Raw genomic sequence first — 16,683 nt, 5'->3', positions numbered from 1 at the left:
TACACACAACATCTCTCTACGTATCACACATAGGAGAGGAAGAAGGTAAACCTCTCAGCGTATCACACGCAAAAGAGGGAAGGTAAACTTCTCAGCGTATCACACGCAAGAGAAGAAAGGCAAATTCCTCAGCGTATCACACGCAAGAGAAAACCTCTCAGCATATCACATGCAAGAGAGAAAAGGGAGATTTCTCAACGTATCACACGCAAGAGAAAACCTCTCAGCATATCACATGCAAGAGAGAAAAGATAAATTTCTCAACGTATCACACGCAAGAGAAAACCTCTCAGCATATCACATGCAAGAGAGAAAAGATAAATTTCTCAACGTATCACACGCAAGAGAAAACCTCTCAGCATATCACATGCAAGAGAGAAAAGATAAATTTCTCAACGTATCACACGCAAGAGACAACCTCTCAGCATATCACATGCAAGGGAGGAAAGATAAACTTCTCAGCGTATCACACGCAAGAGAAAACCTCTCAGCATATCACATGCAAGGGAGGAAAGATAAATTTCTCAGCGTATCACACGCAAGAGAAAACCTCTCAGCATATCACATGCAAGGGAGGAAAGATAAATTTCTCAGCGTATCACACGCAAGAGAAAACCTCTCAGCATATCACATGCAAGAGAGAAAAGGGAAATTTCTCAGCGTATCACACGCAAGAGAAAACCTCTCAGCATATCACATGCAGGAGAGAAAAGGGAAATTTCTCAGCGTATCACACGCAAGAGAAAACCTCTCAGCATATCACCTGCAAGAGAGAAAAGGGAAATTTCTCAGCGTATCACACGCAAGAGAAAACCTCTCAGCATATCACATGCAAGAGAGAAAAGGGATGAATGAACACCGGAACTCATCCAAATGTTCGAAACCAAAGATGCCCTAACGCATCGCATGCGAGAGGAGAAAAGATGACAATTGCAAGTGAAAAGGTGCATAACGATGCAGGTGAAGTGTACATAACAATGCGAGTAATGAGCATAACAATGCTAGATAGATGTGCATAACAATGCAAGCAATGAGCATAACAATGCTAGATAGGTGTGCATAACAATGCAACAAATGAGCATAACAATGCTAGAGAAGTGGGTGCATAACAATGCAATTGGAACGTGCATCACAATGCAAGCATGAGAAGTGCATAACAATGCGGGTGGAAGGATGCATAACAATGCAAGTGGAGTGTGCGTGACAACGCATATTTGAAAAAAAATGCCGAACAAGGGAATACAAGCCTTAAGTAGACCAATTTCCAAACGCAACCTCCGATTTACCTCTCGGAGGGGTCATGATACATTCCAAAAAGGATACACCTCGTGCATACCGACCGACGATGAGCTACACATCGAAGTCATGAGTTGAAAATTCCGCAGAAACCTTTTGAGCTGGAAAGAGTGGGTTCTTCTTGCACTTTCTTGACTGTACTCCTAAACTGCGGTTACTACCTTTCCTTCCTGGTTATGTTCACAACTTTCCCTATTCTCCAACGGGGTGACAGACAAGGTTGATTCAGTATCCAGAATCGAGGCGCATTCACATGCTATCTCAATCTATGGGGCTGCCATACAGATTTCAAGCCGAGGATAGACCCCTGGGTATTTAAACCAGACTTTAGTTTCGGAAATTCCGAACCTTTGCGTTCTAGGCAATAGCCGTCCGAACTCTAGTTTCCACCGTCGCAGTTGGTCTCCTAGGAACTCATTGCAAACACAGCCAAGATGCATCTGGCAGGGGCTGGTTTTCTGAGGGAGCACTTCGATTGCCAATTTGGCTTGAAGCAGACTTGATCTTGAGCTTGAGGTAGAGGCACACTCATACTTCGGAGCTTTGGCAAGACTTGAAGAGGTACACACAGAATGTAGTCTCGGAACTTACTGAAGTTGAAACAAACTCAGATACCCGACATTTTCCTCTTTTGCTTTGCTTTGCAGTCCGGAACCATATAAAGCTTCAGATAGGTCCTAGTTCTACTGTTCTCACATGACCTGGGTTGAATCCTGCGATTTTATGAAAGAACAAATTTTGTTTTGTACAGATGTGGAGAACGGCACGGCACTCGGAGCACAAAACGATTTTATTTTTGAAATTCAGAGATGAGCTTTCGACCAGGTATTGAGCCTACGACAGAACACAGCAAAGCGACTCAACAAGGAAATAAAAGGCACACAGCCTAGACACATCGAGTAACACTCAAAACGACTCAAAACAAGAATCGAGATAAAACAAAAAGACACGACACTCAAACGTGCACAGGGAGCCTGTTTCACCGGGTAGTGTTTCCCACCCTCTTTCATTTGTGGTTCTCACGTTACTCGGCCCTCAAGCTCTGTTTTTCTGAAAAAGCCCTCTTCTCACTTTTCCTCTCATCGCACATCTCTCTATTCTTCAATCTCTCATTTTTCATCCCTCCCCTGGGTGGTTGATGGATAAACAGCAAATTGTGGGCTCGTGTCCCTAGCATTCTGCTAGATTCTCTTTCTTTCGCTCACAGTTAGTGAATTCTTCCCACGGAAAGGTTGCGCTACAACTGGGTGTGTAGCAAATCTGCAGCTAACATCAGTTGATGATGCTTTCTTGGGGAGTTTGGACGTGATAAGATCTGTCCAGATGATGGAGTGGAATATCTTGCCCCATTCTAGTTCGTGCTTCGCACTTTGCTTGATACCTCGTTGCTTGGAGGATGTGAGAGCTTTCTGCCCTTAGTTGTGCCCTTTTCTGGCAGGTAGAGTGCCCTTCTTGGCAAGTATGTTGACAATGGGAAAGACAGGAAGCCTGACTCAACTGTGCCCTTAGTTCATCATTTTGACCATTTTTTGTTTTAGTTTTCTCCTAAAAAATTTTTGACCAAAATGAGAGTTAGATTAACATGTTTGTTCAATTTTCTGATTTAAAATCATGCAAGTCAGGCCATGAGCACTGAAAATTTTCCTCTTTTGGGTCCAAGAAATGGTCCAGTTTTGAAAATGGAATACTTTTCGAGAAGATTAGTCAACCTTAGTAAAAAAATTCTCAAAAACTATTTTTGCAAATGACCACTGCTCAACGAGCACGGAACCTACTCCTGAGATGCACAACCTCGGATCCATAGCAATGGAAAATTGCCCCTTGTCTGAAGGACACTGCATGGCAACGGAAAGTTGCCCCTTGTTTGAACGGCACCGCGGCGTATTGAATGGCAACAGAAAGTTGCCCCTTGTTTGGATGGCACCGCCACGCATTGAATGGCAACGGAAAGTTGTCCCTTGTTTGGATGGCACCGCAGCGCATTGAATGGCAACGAAAAGTTGCCCCTTGTTTGGATGGCACCGCAGCGCATTGTAGTCAGTCCTTAGAGTGACGAACACAACCCGACTCTCGGATACAGAGAAGGCAAAGATGACCAAAACCATCGCATGGACACGATCGAATTTGAAGTGTTTTACGGCTGGACTTCAGAATGAAGTTGCCTACGTATGCCAAAGATGGGAATCAAGCCTCACGTAGTTCGGGGTTAAGGTACTCTCGGGTATTAACCTCTCCTTTTTAGGCTCTAACTTTTTCCAAGGCGCCCGTTGCGGGTTTTCGACCTTGCGAGCTTTGTTCTTCTTTTCTGTTTCAATTTTTGTATCTTTTCATTCTTTTTCTTTTTTTGATTTTCTTTTTTGTTCTTTTCTTTGCATTTTTTGCTTCTTTTTTTTTTTATTTTTCTCTTGCTCTAACTTTTGCCTGGGTCGCCCTTCTGGGTTTTCGACCCAGCGAGCCTCTCAAGGGTAAAAGTGTAGTGAGTCCATGCCAAATGGTTTTGAGATCCTGAAGTCATCTGAATCCAGGAGAATGGCTGCTGTTTTGCTTCGTAAGCTTCTTCTGATGAGATCTGATCTTCTTGACCCGACTTCCTTGCCTCTTGCTCGAGGGCTGCTTCAAATCTGGCCACACAGGCCTCACGTCGTAGTTGACCATTGAACCTTCTGAATTCAAGTTCAAGGTTTGGAAGCGAAGGGGTTGAGTCTCGAGGCTGAGAGCGATCCTAGGTTGCACAATCTCAAAAGCGATTCCACACAGGTCTTCGCAGGACCGCGCAAAATATTTTGTTTTTGAAAATTTTTAAGAAAGCGACAAATCACTCGCGCTGAAGATAGTGTGAAACCAGTCTGGATCAAGCCAGGGTCCTTCTCAGTACTCACGCTAACAAGCATGATTTCATTCATTAAGGGCTTAGCACGCCTTTCTTTCTGTCAAATGATCAAAGTTTTGCAAATCCCGAGGAATTCCTTCCTCTTCGTTTTCACTGCAGTGTTCAAAAAGTTTTGGAAAACTTAGGTCGATGCAATGATTCTGGGGCACAAGAGAGCAGGTGGAATGCACTGTCATTTCATTCAAACTTTCTGGCACAATTGGCACATGGCAGAAGCGAACACAGAAGTACAAAAATTACTGCTGTTTCATTCAAATCTTTTGGTGTTACTGGCTCCTTGGCAGAAACAGACTCAAAACCAAACGAAAAGGACAGACATAAAACAAAATGGTGACGCCCGAGGTAACATCCCCCGGAATCACCCGACTTCTATACAACAGGACTGACTCGATACAACAAGACAGACCCAAAACAAAAGAGACTGACTCAAAACAAAAAGACAGACTCAAAACAAAACAACAAGACTGACCCAATACCCAAGTCAGAAACCGACATTCGCAAATGCTCAGAATAGTGCCTGTCCTTCCCACATCTGGAGTAAATCGAGTGCCACCCGCAGCTGGTTCATCCCTCGATCACATCACATTATCCCCCATAAGTTCACTGATCAAGTGCCGATAGACTTTGTAGGACCTGGTGCAGGGATGACCTTGTTGTCAATCAAATCTTGTATTTCGTGGCGGAGACGAAAGCACATGTCAGTGTCATGGCCAGCTCGCTGATGGAAGGCACAGTAGTCAGCTGGGTTGTGTGAGAGAGGGAGGTTCTTTGGTAATGGCTGCGGCTCGAGGGGCTTCAGATGCCCTTTCTTGATCAAAACCCCTAGAGCCTTTGACAAAGGCATATAAAGTGGGGTGAAAACCTTCTTGGCTTGGGGTGGATATTTGGCTGCTTGTGAGCTACTTCCGGACGCACCGGTGAATGGGGTAGCTGTTTTTAATACGGTGGTAGCCACCATGCCCACATCAGAAGATCTTGCAGCTGCATCACCACTGGTGGTCGCATTCGAACTGCGGGAAAACGCCCTCCTGGGCTGCTCCTTCTCCTGGTCAAAAAGGCCCTGCTTCATAGCGTCCTCGATCTGTACTCCCATCTCATGTAAATCTGAAAAGGTAGGGAAGGTGATCACGATCATTTTCTGCATTAGCTTGGGCTGGAGATTGCGCACAATCATCCGAATTTGATCTTTGTCAGTGGGCCTAAGGGTCATCATTGAAGCCTTGGCCCTCCAGCGGGCTACGAATTCTGAGAAGCTCTCTTTCGGCTCCTGCCTCATCGTCTCAAGATCACGGGTCGTAATCTCGATTTGGGTATTGTATGAATATTGTGTGACGAAGGCCTCGGCCATCTCCTCCCAGCTTCGTTTAACTGAATCCTCCAATTTGGCATACCAGGTGACCGCAATACCCGACAGGGTCCTGCCAAAAAGGGAGAGCTTCTGTAATCTTGTCAAGCCCATCGGGCGCAAAACATATGAAAACAAGCTCAGATGGACCATGGGATCTCCTGACCCATCAAAACGGTCGATATGAGGCATCTTGAACCTGTCCGGCAGAGTTACAGCTGCGTCGGTGTACCCGTCCTCGATGCCCGGGATGGATTTTACCCCCTGAGATTTCTTGAACAACTTTTCAAGCTTGCTCAACTTCAACGCTATAGGGTCGACCTCGAACTCGAAGGGAGAGTCCGGTAGATTGGTAGGTGTTTTGGATAGTTGAGGTAAAATTGGGGGCGGAGCCGGCCCGCTTGGAATGTCCGTATCATCCTGGAGGTTTGGCGTCTCCCCAGGCGCTGGAGCTCCTGCTGGGGGAGGAACTTGTTGTGAAGTGGACGCGTCGCTTTGCTGTTGCAGCTTGATGATGAGCTCGGCCTGCTGAGCCATGATCGCAGCCTGCTGTTTGGCAAATTCCTCCTGTCGGGCAGCATCCTGCTGCATGAGTTTCATACTTTCTTGCATTTGGCGCATCATTGCCTCCATCCCTGACGTGTTCTGCTGATCCATCTGACTGATTGGTATCTATCCCTGCAGTAGGAACTGAGACCTCAGCCTGATTGTTCACTGGTGGGGTGGATAAGGGCTACTGATCTGGTAACTGCTGAACCGGTGATTTGTGCCCGACTAACCCTTTTTACCTTGCCTCCGGCGAAGGAACACTGATTGCCCTTGAACTGAATCTCTGACCTAGCACAGTCTATCAGCACAAGTTCGATGAACCTCGGGGGATATCGGAGCCTCCTGAAGCTATGGTTCCCAGACTACCTAGCAAAAAAGAAAACAGACAGCACCTCAGCCTGATTTCACGATAACCCACATGAGCAAAGCTGAGTGAGTGTACTCTCTACTGAATTCTGCCCCAAAATTCGGCCTCAAAATCTGAGTCTGATACCCACAGGTAAAGCTGACTCCCAAATACTGATAATAATGCCCGCAGTCCTGATGCCCAAATTCGCAAACTGGTGCCCGCAGGCCTGATGCCCAAACTCATACACTGATACATGCATTCCTGTAGAGACGCACTCTAAAGCACATAACAGATAAGTGAGAGCCAAAACACCCCTATGTTGGGGTAGGGTTTCCCTGTCCAATTTTGTCAGGAGCTAGGATTTCACTACGCACGCAGCGGTTTCAAACAACCTATAAACGGGTAAGCAACCTGTCCTAGTTTGGAATATGAATCCGAATATGCACTAGGTCGAATGGTCAAAGAGGGTGCCCCGGAAAAACCGGGGTTTGTGTTCCCATACTGGCAGAGCCCACAACCGGTCAGCCTTATGGTCATGCCTTGACAAGACAAGCCTCCGGCAAACCGTTCAGGAATAGCAGATGGCAAACACGGTGTCCTAGGCGCACCAATGCAAATGCAATGCAAAGAAACACACAAGTGTAGTCAAAAACAGATATCAAGAGTTCGAGTCAAGTTCTCTAAATCCCCAGCAGAGTCGCCAGAAACTGTAGACGTCCCCGAACGCCCCGGGAGGAACGAGCTCCCGTTCCGTTCATTTTGGGGTTCACTACAGCTCAGGACTCTCAAATTTGTCACGGTTCTAAGTCTGAACCAAAGAGTCCAAATCCGGCAAATCGTTTTGAGAAAAACAGATTTTTGAAAAGAAGTGCCAAACATGGACTGCTTTGCCAGATACAGAGTCGCCACCTAAATGTTTTTTTTAATGGGAAATTTAGGAAACCCTGACTCGGTGCCAAAGGCCACGTGTCCGTCATCACCAAAGTTGCCTCGGCTCGGGAACTTGGGTACGATTGGGGAAGGTCACTTCGTGAGCACCCCCGCTCGCCCGATCAAAGATCGGCCTCTACTAACCATGATATCTATTTTTGAAAACATTGTGTGTCCTTATTCCAGTTATTAGCCTAGGTTACTATGTAATGCGCATAACATATAAGTATAGACTGGATCGCCCGAATTGGAAGAAAACATTTCATGTTTTGTTTTTGAAAGATGCTTTGCTACTCGCAAGTAGGCTTAAAATGCAGATTTTGCCATCCGCAGGTGGGCTTTAGAAAAGATGGTTTTGCCACTATCTGGTGGGCTTAAAACAAACATTTGATGATTTATTCCAATCCAAGTAACCCAACCTTCACCCACAGGCATTCAGGCAGTTATATCACATAAGCAATTAGCCTCATGGTAAGCATGCTATTCATGGCAGTCATTCACACGCATGCAAGGATGCTAAAGCATAAAAACTCACCGGGTACTCCAAGCCAAAACGTAAACTACATTAGAAATCATGCATGAATCCTAAGTATACAGAAATGCCTAATGCAACACGTGCAAAATGCAACTATAGCAGGCTCGGCTATTCTAAACATGGCATATGGAATGCTACAACTAACATGTATTCAATTTGGAATTGAAAGTACAATGCAGTTAGTATGATGCGCCGAGCCCGGTGCATGCAAAACAGATGAATGATGCAAACATGCTGTCATACTGTATGCTAATTGAAATATGCCCTAATCTAACCATCAAAAGCGGATAAATAAAAGGGAAAAAGACGTGGGGTTGGAAGACATACAACACACACACGCACACTTATTACAGTTGTGCCCTCGCGCAGAGTGTCCAAATAAATATACAGTCCCGAATAAAAGAATATTACAGTCCAAATAATACAGTCCAAATAATATACAAATTCCTAATTAATTAATCAAATTAACTAAGAAAACTGTAAAACTAGCATGCAAGCCAGGGACTGCCTTGACTCCGCTCCGGATGATGAATGATGCATGCCCGGGTGCCTTTGCGCTGAAATCCATGGCGATGCCCCGATTAGCCTCTGTTTGCATTTTTTCTTGAAATGCGTGCCAAACTCTGGAAAGTTGCTGATTCTTGATTTTTGCTGCAACAGAGAGCAGGAAAGGGGCATAGCAATGTATTTCACAAATATATGCATGCCTCGATCCTCGTGCCACCAATCACGCATATCGATGCATGATGGCCGAGGAGCCGAATTGCGCAATTCAATGTAGAATGAATGTACATGAAAACACAACAAAACCTAACTCCATCATGAATGATCAGGAGTGTCGGTGACTGGGGAATTGAGACGCGTTCCGTCACTCGGAGTACGAAACGCACCTCGTTTCCTGCGCCCAGGCTAACTCCTATTCCGAACACAATGCAATATGCATGACATGCATGAATGCAACTAAGATACAGCCTAGCATGCACAATGCTATGAAAATGAGATGCCTCGAAATGCGTGCACACGGGCACGCAAACTGAAGAAATGCATGAATGCGATCTAAGATACAACCTAGCATGCACAATGCTACGAAAATGAGATGCCTCGAAATGCGTGCACACGGGCACGCAAACTGAGGAAATGCATGAATGCGATCTAAGATACAACCTAGTATGCACCATGCTGTGAAAATGAGATGCCTCGAAATGCGTGCATACGGGCACGCAAACCGAGAAAATGACATACGCAATGCAAATGACATGGAAATATGATATGGGCTTACACTAACATGAGAGAGAGACTCAGCCACACTCACATAAGAAGCCGATGGATGAAAATGAAGTGCCTCGAAATGCGTGCACACGAGCATGCAAACCGAGGCAATGGCATGCGCAATGCAATATGGCTAAAATGGCATATAGAATGCAACATGGACTTATACTAACATGAGAGAGCCTCAGCCACACTCACATAAGAGGCCAATGGATAAAAATGAAGTGCCTCGAAATGCGTGCACACGGGCACCCAAACCGAGGCAATGACATATGCAATGCAATGGCATGGAAATGGCATATAGAATGCAACATGGACTTATACTAACATGAGAGAGCCTCAGCCACACTCACATAAGAGGCCGATGGATGAAAATGAAGTGCCTCGAAATGCGTGCACACGGGCACGCAAACCGAGGCAATGACATATGCAATGCAATGGCATGGAAATGGCATATAGAATACAACATGGACTTATACTAACATGAGAGAGCCTCAGCCACACTCACATAAGAGGCCGATGGATGAAAGTGAAGTGCCTCGAAATGCATGCACACGGGTACGCAAACCGAGGCAATGACATATGCAATGCAATGGCATGGAAATGGCATATAGAATGCAACATGGACTTATACTAACATGAGAGAGCCTCAGCCACACTCACATAAGAGGCCGATGGATGAAAATAAAGTGCCTCGAAATGCGTGCACACGGGCACGCAAACCGAGGCAATGGCATATGCAATGCAATATGGTGGAAAATGATATGCAAACATGCTAATGGAATTTCAGCACTGAAATGTGTGGGAAAACAGCCCCGAAATGAGGCAAAAACACACCCGATGCATGGAATAGTCCCGAAACATGGACTTTGGCACCCGAAATGGCCTATAGCTATACCAAATATGCACAATATGGACATGCAATGAATAGAAAGTAGCAAGGAAGCCCCAAAATTAGCATTTTACTAGTACAACTCATGGCCAAAAAGCAAACAAAGATAGGGCAACAATGGCATGCAAAAAATGGCCCTAAACATGAGATTATGAAGCAACTCACAGCTGCTTTCCTCAAACAGGTTAGGGGCCTTCTACAATATTGAAGAGGGGCCAAAAATATGCACATTTACAGAACTGTAAAAACCTCAAAAATAAACATAGATATGGCTAAGCTCTTATGCAAGAAAATGGGCCAAAAGGTGGCCAAAGAGGCAAGTGGTATATGCAAAACCCAAACTGAAAAATGTCCTTCTACAACATTGAATAGGGACCAAAAATAAGCATATTTACAGAACTGTAAAAACTCCAAAACAGTATACAAACATGCTAGAAATGCAATGCAAAATGAGGCTCGAAAAGAGGCTATAACATGAGGTATACAAATCATTCACCAAACGAGCAAAGACCCTTAATAAAACATGTTAAGAAGGTCAAAATAAGGCCACTTTCAGTTCTGTAAAACGCCCAAAAATGGAAGCATGATAGGCTGCCAAAGCATGCAAAAATGGGGACCAAAGAGGGGATATAACATGAAGTGGCACATGGAAGTCCCAAACACTGATGAGCCCTTCTTCAATGTTGAAGAGGGGCTCAAAATAAGACTATTTTTAGTTCTGTAAAATGCCTAAAAATGGAAGCATAACGGGTTTCCAAAGCATGCAAGAAAATAGCATTCAAGGAAGATATTGAAGCAAGTGCAAGATGGGGGGCTCAAACAGGGTTGAGCCCTTAATGAAACAAGAAAATGAGCTCAAAAAAATGACATTTTCAGTTTTGGTCGGAGCTCAAATCAATAAGCACGTATGGCTAAGAAAAGATACCAAAATAAGCTCAAAAAAGGAAAAATACTACTTACCCTTGAAGGCTTGACTTTGGTTGCCTCTTGGCTTGATTTTGTGGCTCCTCAAGCCTTGAAGAACACCCTCAAACTTCTGGAATGGGGGATGGAAGGGTGGGGGTTGGTGGTGTAGAAGAAATGGTGATATAGGACTTGGAGGTTTTCAAGGAAATGAGAGAGATGGAGGAGGATTTTTGCATGCAAGCTTGAAGACCAATTCTTCTCACCTCTAATACAAATGCTAGCAGCTGGTTATATGGACAAAAAAGAGGGAGCAAAGGAAGTCAAAAGGTGGGGGAAAAGGAGGCAAGTTTTCCCTCACAAAATATCCCCCGGATTGAGATATTTTCTGGGGGATACAGCTATACAGCTGTAAAGTGTGTATTGCAAGGAACATGGCCGGCCAGTTTAAAAGGGAAAAAAAGTCATCCACCAGGTAAGTGGCCGGCCGGCTAGGTCAAAGGGAAAAAATTGGCCGGCCACCCCCTCGGATGAAGCCCCTGAAGTTAGCTTTCCAATGGCGCAAACCTTGCATTAAAATTCCTCCTGTAGAAAAAGTTATGCCCTTTTCCGTGAAGCCGCGCAGATTCGGTCCAAGCGGACTTCAACCAACCACATCTCTCCCCCCCGGACTTGGACTTGGGAGATTCTTGAGTGCAAAATGAAGCCCCGGAAGTAATCTTTCCAATGGTGGTGGCCTCATATCTTAATTCCTCTTGTGAAAAGAGTTACGCCCGTTTTGGTGAAGCCGCGCAGATTTTTCTCCTTCCCGGATTCATGCTGAACCACTTTTGACCAAAAAGAAGTTGGCTTTTCAGCAAAATTGCTGGCCTCCCACCCTCCTACAAGCTTTCTAACAGTGAAAATAAGGTCTCCACCAAAAATGAGCCCAAACCGATGCAAAATGAAGGTTCGGGGGCCGAAACGCGCAGCCCGAGGCCCTGAAAACTGGCTGTTAGGCACCGGGAGTGGTGTTCGACCACGAAGTGGGTCTCTCAGACCTCAGTGTCCCTCAAAAGGGAGAAAATAAGACACATGCCAAAAACCAGAGCAAACAGAGATGGTTAGGCGGTCCCGAACCGAGGCACACGGCCTGACGGCTCCGAAAATCGGGAACCGGGCTCCGAAATGGGAAAAATGGCCTACAGCCACAAAATGTAGCCCACGGCTACTGAGAGATGGTCCACGGGACCTCTCCCTCCCCTCAGGAAAACAAACAGAGAAAACCGAGTCTGGTTCGCAAACCGAGGCAAGGCACAGAAGAGGGTTCGGAAGTCCGGAGGCAGGGCTCACAACCAAGACTCTAAAACTTCTGAACGAGCATAATATGTAGTATCACCAAGCGCTCAACTGGTGACGTCTAAGTCTTAAGGTCGGTCAAAAATGGGGTGTCTACAGGAGGACTTGGAGCCAAGAGTTTCTTGTTTTGTTTTAGTTATATTTATTTTGTACAAGCCTAGGCCTTTATTTGTATTGAGTTTCAAACTAACTTTTGTTATAACCAAGTATCATCTTAGAAAGTTGTAACCATTTGGGCATTTATATATCTGTTTAACTTTTCTTTCATACCATTAGTTTATGGCACATGTTATAGATTTGGGGTTAGAACTTATGAATGTATAACTACACGTGTTACCTTTTGTACAATGGAATCATATGAATGAAAGGATATTATATTCAAAACTGTGTTGTTATTTAATAAATATTATGATATGGTTTTATTGTCATATTTTCGGGGCATTACAGGAAGAGCTTGATGTGGCTGAGATCTAGAAACCATAAAGAGAATGTTAGAGGGCAACGACGGCGAGGAGGTAGATCGGAAACCCAATATATTAGGAAGTCTACTTCTTTTCAATTACTATCTAATCAATTTAGGAAGTCCAATCAGTGTAGGAAGTCTATGTTCTTTTATTTTTCTTATATAAGGATGCTTATTATAATGGTTTTAAAGAGGAGATTTAATAATATTAAGAGTTTAGGTGGCTAATCCCCAGTTCAAAGGATTGTTGGTGGTTGATCTCGAATCAAAGGATCAATTCAGGGTGTAGGGCCTTATCATCTGGTATTAGAACATTCGATCTTCGAATTTCCATCTCTTCCTACTTTACCATTCATCATCATCAACATCACAGTTAAGGGACTTGAAGAACAAGTTGCTACTCTTACTACTAGGATGGATATGATGTCTACTAATATGTAAGAATTGACACATGATAGACAAACAAATAATACCATTCTTCAGAATATTGAAGCATTGTTGCAAGATAGACAAGAACTACCTCGCCCCCAATGTGAAGCTTGCCTTCCCTAACCTGGCATCAATCTTAATCCACTTATACAATGTAACGACGACTTCGATCAGTGTGCTGGTCAAAATTTTCAAGGTCAAACTCTCCGAATTGATTTTCCAAAATTTAACTGTACCGATCCTGAAGGGTGGTTATTTCAGGCTGAACAATATAAAGAACTTAATGGTGCTTTAGATGAATAGATGGTTTTTTTGGCTGTAGTGCACCTTCAAGAAGATGCTATTTCTTGGTATCGCTAAATTCAACAATCCCTTGGGGTCTTGACTTGGCAGTAATTTTCTCGAGCCATTTGCACCAATTTTGGTTCTCGACAACACATTAATCCTTGTAGTTCATTAGCCAAACTGTCTCAGATTGGCACTGTTCATGAATTTATTACGGAGTTTGAGCGACTTGCTAATATGGTTCTAGGTTTGCTTGAGTCGCATCAAATTAGTATTTTTCTTTTTGGACTTCGTGCCAATATAAGGTCTGGTGTTTGTTTGCTTCGTCTAATGAGTTTAACCAAAACCTTTGAATTAGCATTTAGCCAAGAGGATGCAATTATAGCAACCATCACACATAATATGACTAAGATTATTTCTCATCCATCTTCTTCATGGCCTTCTAAATATCTTATGTACCTAAGCCTGTTAACCAATTGCCATCCTTACCTACTGGTGTTAAACGTTTGTCATGGAATGAACAGAAGGAATGTCGTGAGAAGGGTCTTTGTTTTAATTGCGATGAGATTTATAAGTTTGGTCATCGATGCCAAAAGCCACAATTATCTCTCCTGGAAGGTGAACCGAAGGTCGAAGTTAAGGAATTTGAACCTAAAACCGTAGTTTGTGGTGTCACAGAACCCCCAACTTCTGAAATTTCGTTACATGCTCTTATGGGGTCAACTCGACCTAAAACTATGCTCTCAGCAACACTCTAAAAAATCAATCTATTATAGTCCTCATCGACTCCGGTCCCACACATAATTTTATCCATCCTTCTATTGCTAAATAGTGTGGTTATTCTATTCAAAGGGACAAGTCTTTACGAGTCATGGTGGTTGATGGTGGATTTTTAAATAGCTTGGTTAAGTGTTCTGATGTTCAACTTAATTTACAAGGCTATATAGTTTCCACTGAATTTTTTCTTTGGGCTATTAGTGCCTGTGAGGTGGTTTTGAGAGCACAATGGTTACAATCACTATGTTTAATTACTTGGGATTTTTGCAATTTAACCATGAAATTTCAAGTCGCTGATCAAGAGTTCACTTTGGTTGGTGATGGTTCTGTTACCCTAATGCTTATGGATAATGGCCTGGTACATCGTCTTTTACAGTGTGAGCACCATGGGGTCCTTTTACAATTAAATTCTAATTCTCGGCTACCTCCAATTGTACCTTCTAAAGTGCCTGTTGACGTTGTCACTATTCTTTCTCAATTTTCAGATATTTTTGGTACACCCACAACTCTTCCACCTATCAGGTCTCATGATCATCATATTCCCTTTGTGCCTAGGTGTTCCCCAATGAATGTGTGTCCTTACTGGTATCCTCACTTCCAAAAAGATGAAATCAAAAAAGTTGTTAAGGAGTTACGAGAGGTTGGCCTTATTCGTCATAGCTCAAGTCCATATTCATCTCCAATTTTGTTGGTTTGCAAAAAAGATGGTTCCTGGCATATGTGTGTTGATTATCTTGCACTTAATAAAATTACAATCAAAGATCGCTTCCCTATTCTTGTGGTAGAAGAGCTACTTGATGAGTTACATGGTGCGACTATGTTTTCTAAGTTAGATCTTCGTACTAGATATCATCAAATTCGGGTGCAAGAACCAGATATTCCCAAGACAGTGTTTCGCACACATGATGGCCATTATGAATTTTTGGTCATGCCATTCAGCCTTCTAATGCTCCTGCTACTTTCCAAAGTTTAATGAACGATCTCTTTCGTTCTTACTTACTTAAATTTGTGCTTGTTTTCTTCAATGATATTTTGGTGTACAGTGCTTCCCTCTCAGATCATATTCTCCATTTATCTATCGTTTTTGGTATTTTGCGTGCTAATCACCTATTTGTGAAAGAATCAAAATGCTCTTTTGCTCAAAGCTCAATTGGGTATCTTGGCCATATTATTTCAGCTAAGGGTGTGTTAGTTGACAGTGACAAAATTGCTAGTGTTTCCACGTGGCTTGTTCCCTCCTCCATTAAAGGGTCTTCATGGGTTTATTGGCTAAACCGGTTATTACCGCAAATTTGTTAAAAACTATGGCAAAATCAGTGCACCTTTGATCCAAATGATAAAGACAGATTCTTTTATTTGGAATGATGCCGCTGCTGTTGCTTTTTCTAATTTGAAGTTGGCCTTGACAACAACTCCAATGCTAGCGTTGCTTGATTTCTCTAAAGAATTTTCTATTAAGTATGATGCTTCGAATAATGGTTTAGGAGTTGTTCTCATGCAAGGAGGTCATCCTATTGCATATTTTAGCAGGGCTCTTTCTGGAAAAAATTTGAATCTTTCAATTTATGATAAAGAGAAGCTTACTATTGCTTGTGCAGTCTAAAAATGGCGTCCTTATTTATTAGGTCGTCACTTTAAAATTTATACGGATCATCGGAGTCTAAAATAATTTTTGGAACAACGAATTTCTTCCATTGAACAACAAAAGTGGCTATCTAAATTATGGTGCTATAATTATGTGATTATCTACCGATGCCTTATCATGAGCCATCAAGTCTTCTTGCCTTATCTTCCCCTATTTTTTCTGGTATTGATGATATTATTTTTGAGTGCTGCTCTGATGATTTAATTTGTGCTATTATTAATGGTCTTCAACACTCTTCTTTGCCTAAGAAGCACTATTCTTATGTTGATGGCATTCTTCGCTATAAAGGTCGCATTATGGTTGTTCCATTTTCTCCTTGATGTTCTAAGTTATTGCATGAATTTCATGCAACCCCAACAAGAGGTCATTATGGGTTCTTACAAACATACAAACGTTTACATCATAATTTTTATTGGCCTGGTATGAAAGGAGCAACAAAACTTTTATTGCTCAATGTGATGTATGTCAACGCCACAAGACAAAAGCTAATTTCGCCCCCTGGACTTCTTAGCCCCTTGCCAATCACTAATGATGTGTGGCTTGATTTATCGATGGACTTTATTAAGGGATTTCCGTCTTCACATCAGAAAACTACAATTTTAGTGGTTGTGGATTGCCTCTCCAAATATGCTCACTTTGGTGCTCTTTCTCATCCTTATTCCGCCACTACTGTTGTTGATGTTTTTGTAAGAGATATTGTTCACTTACATGGCATGCCTCGTACAATTATTAGTGACACAGACCCCATCTTTCTTAGTAATTTTTGGGAAACCTTCTTCACTATACAT

General features: G+C 43.1%; 1 protein-coding gene across 1 annotated transcript; it reads left to right on the top strand.

Annotated features, from left to right (window-relative positions):
• The first annotated feature begins 14,344 nt into the window (after positions 1–14,344).
• Positions 14,345–15,853, top strand: LOC145796080 (uncharacterized). The gene is made up of 3 exons (XM_082881077.1): positions 14,345–15,059; positions 15,428–15,510; positions 15,593–15,853. Exons 1-3 carry the CDS (start codon positions 14,345–14,347, stop codon positions 15,851–15,853), a joined length of 1,059 nt encoding a protein of 352 aa, XP_082737203.1.
• Positions 15,854–16,683: the final 830 nt, after the last annotated feature.

The sequence above is a fragment of the Camellia sinensis genome, chromosome 7 (genome assembly GCF_055761805.1).
Source record: "Camellia sinensis isolate YWXY chromosome 7, ASM5576180v1, whole genome shotgun sequence".
NCBI lineage: Eukaryota > Viridiplantae > Streptophyta > Magnoliopsida > Ericales > Theaceae > Camellia > Camellia sinensis.
This window is presented reverse-complemented; position numbering and strand designations above follow the sequence as displayed.

What these genes read in the sequence shown, in the direction of transcription:
- LOC145796080 (XM_082881077.1), top strand. Translation starts at nt 14,345, where the DNA reads ATGGTGGTTGATGGTGGATTTTTAAATAGCTTGGTTAAGTGTTCTGAT. An exon ending in GCTACTTGATGAGTTACATG is followed by an intron (nt 15,060 to 15,427) that starts GTGCGACTATGT and finishes ATATTATTTCAG; the next exon opens with CTAAGGGTGTGTTAGTTGAC. An exon ending in CCATTAAAGGGTCTTCATGG is followed by an intron (nt 15,511 to 15,592) that starts GTTTATTGGCTA and finishes CAAATGATAAAG; the next exon opens with ACAGATTCTTTTATTTGGAA.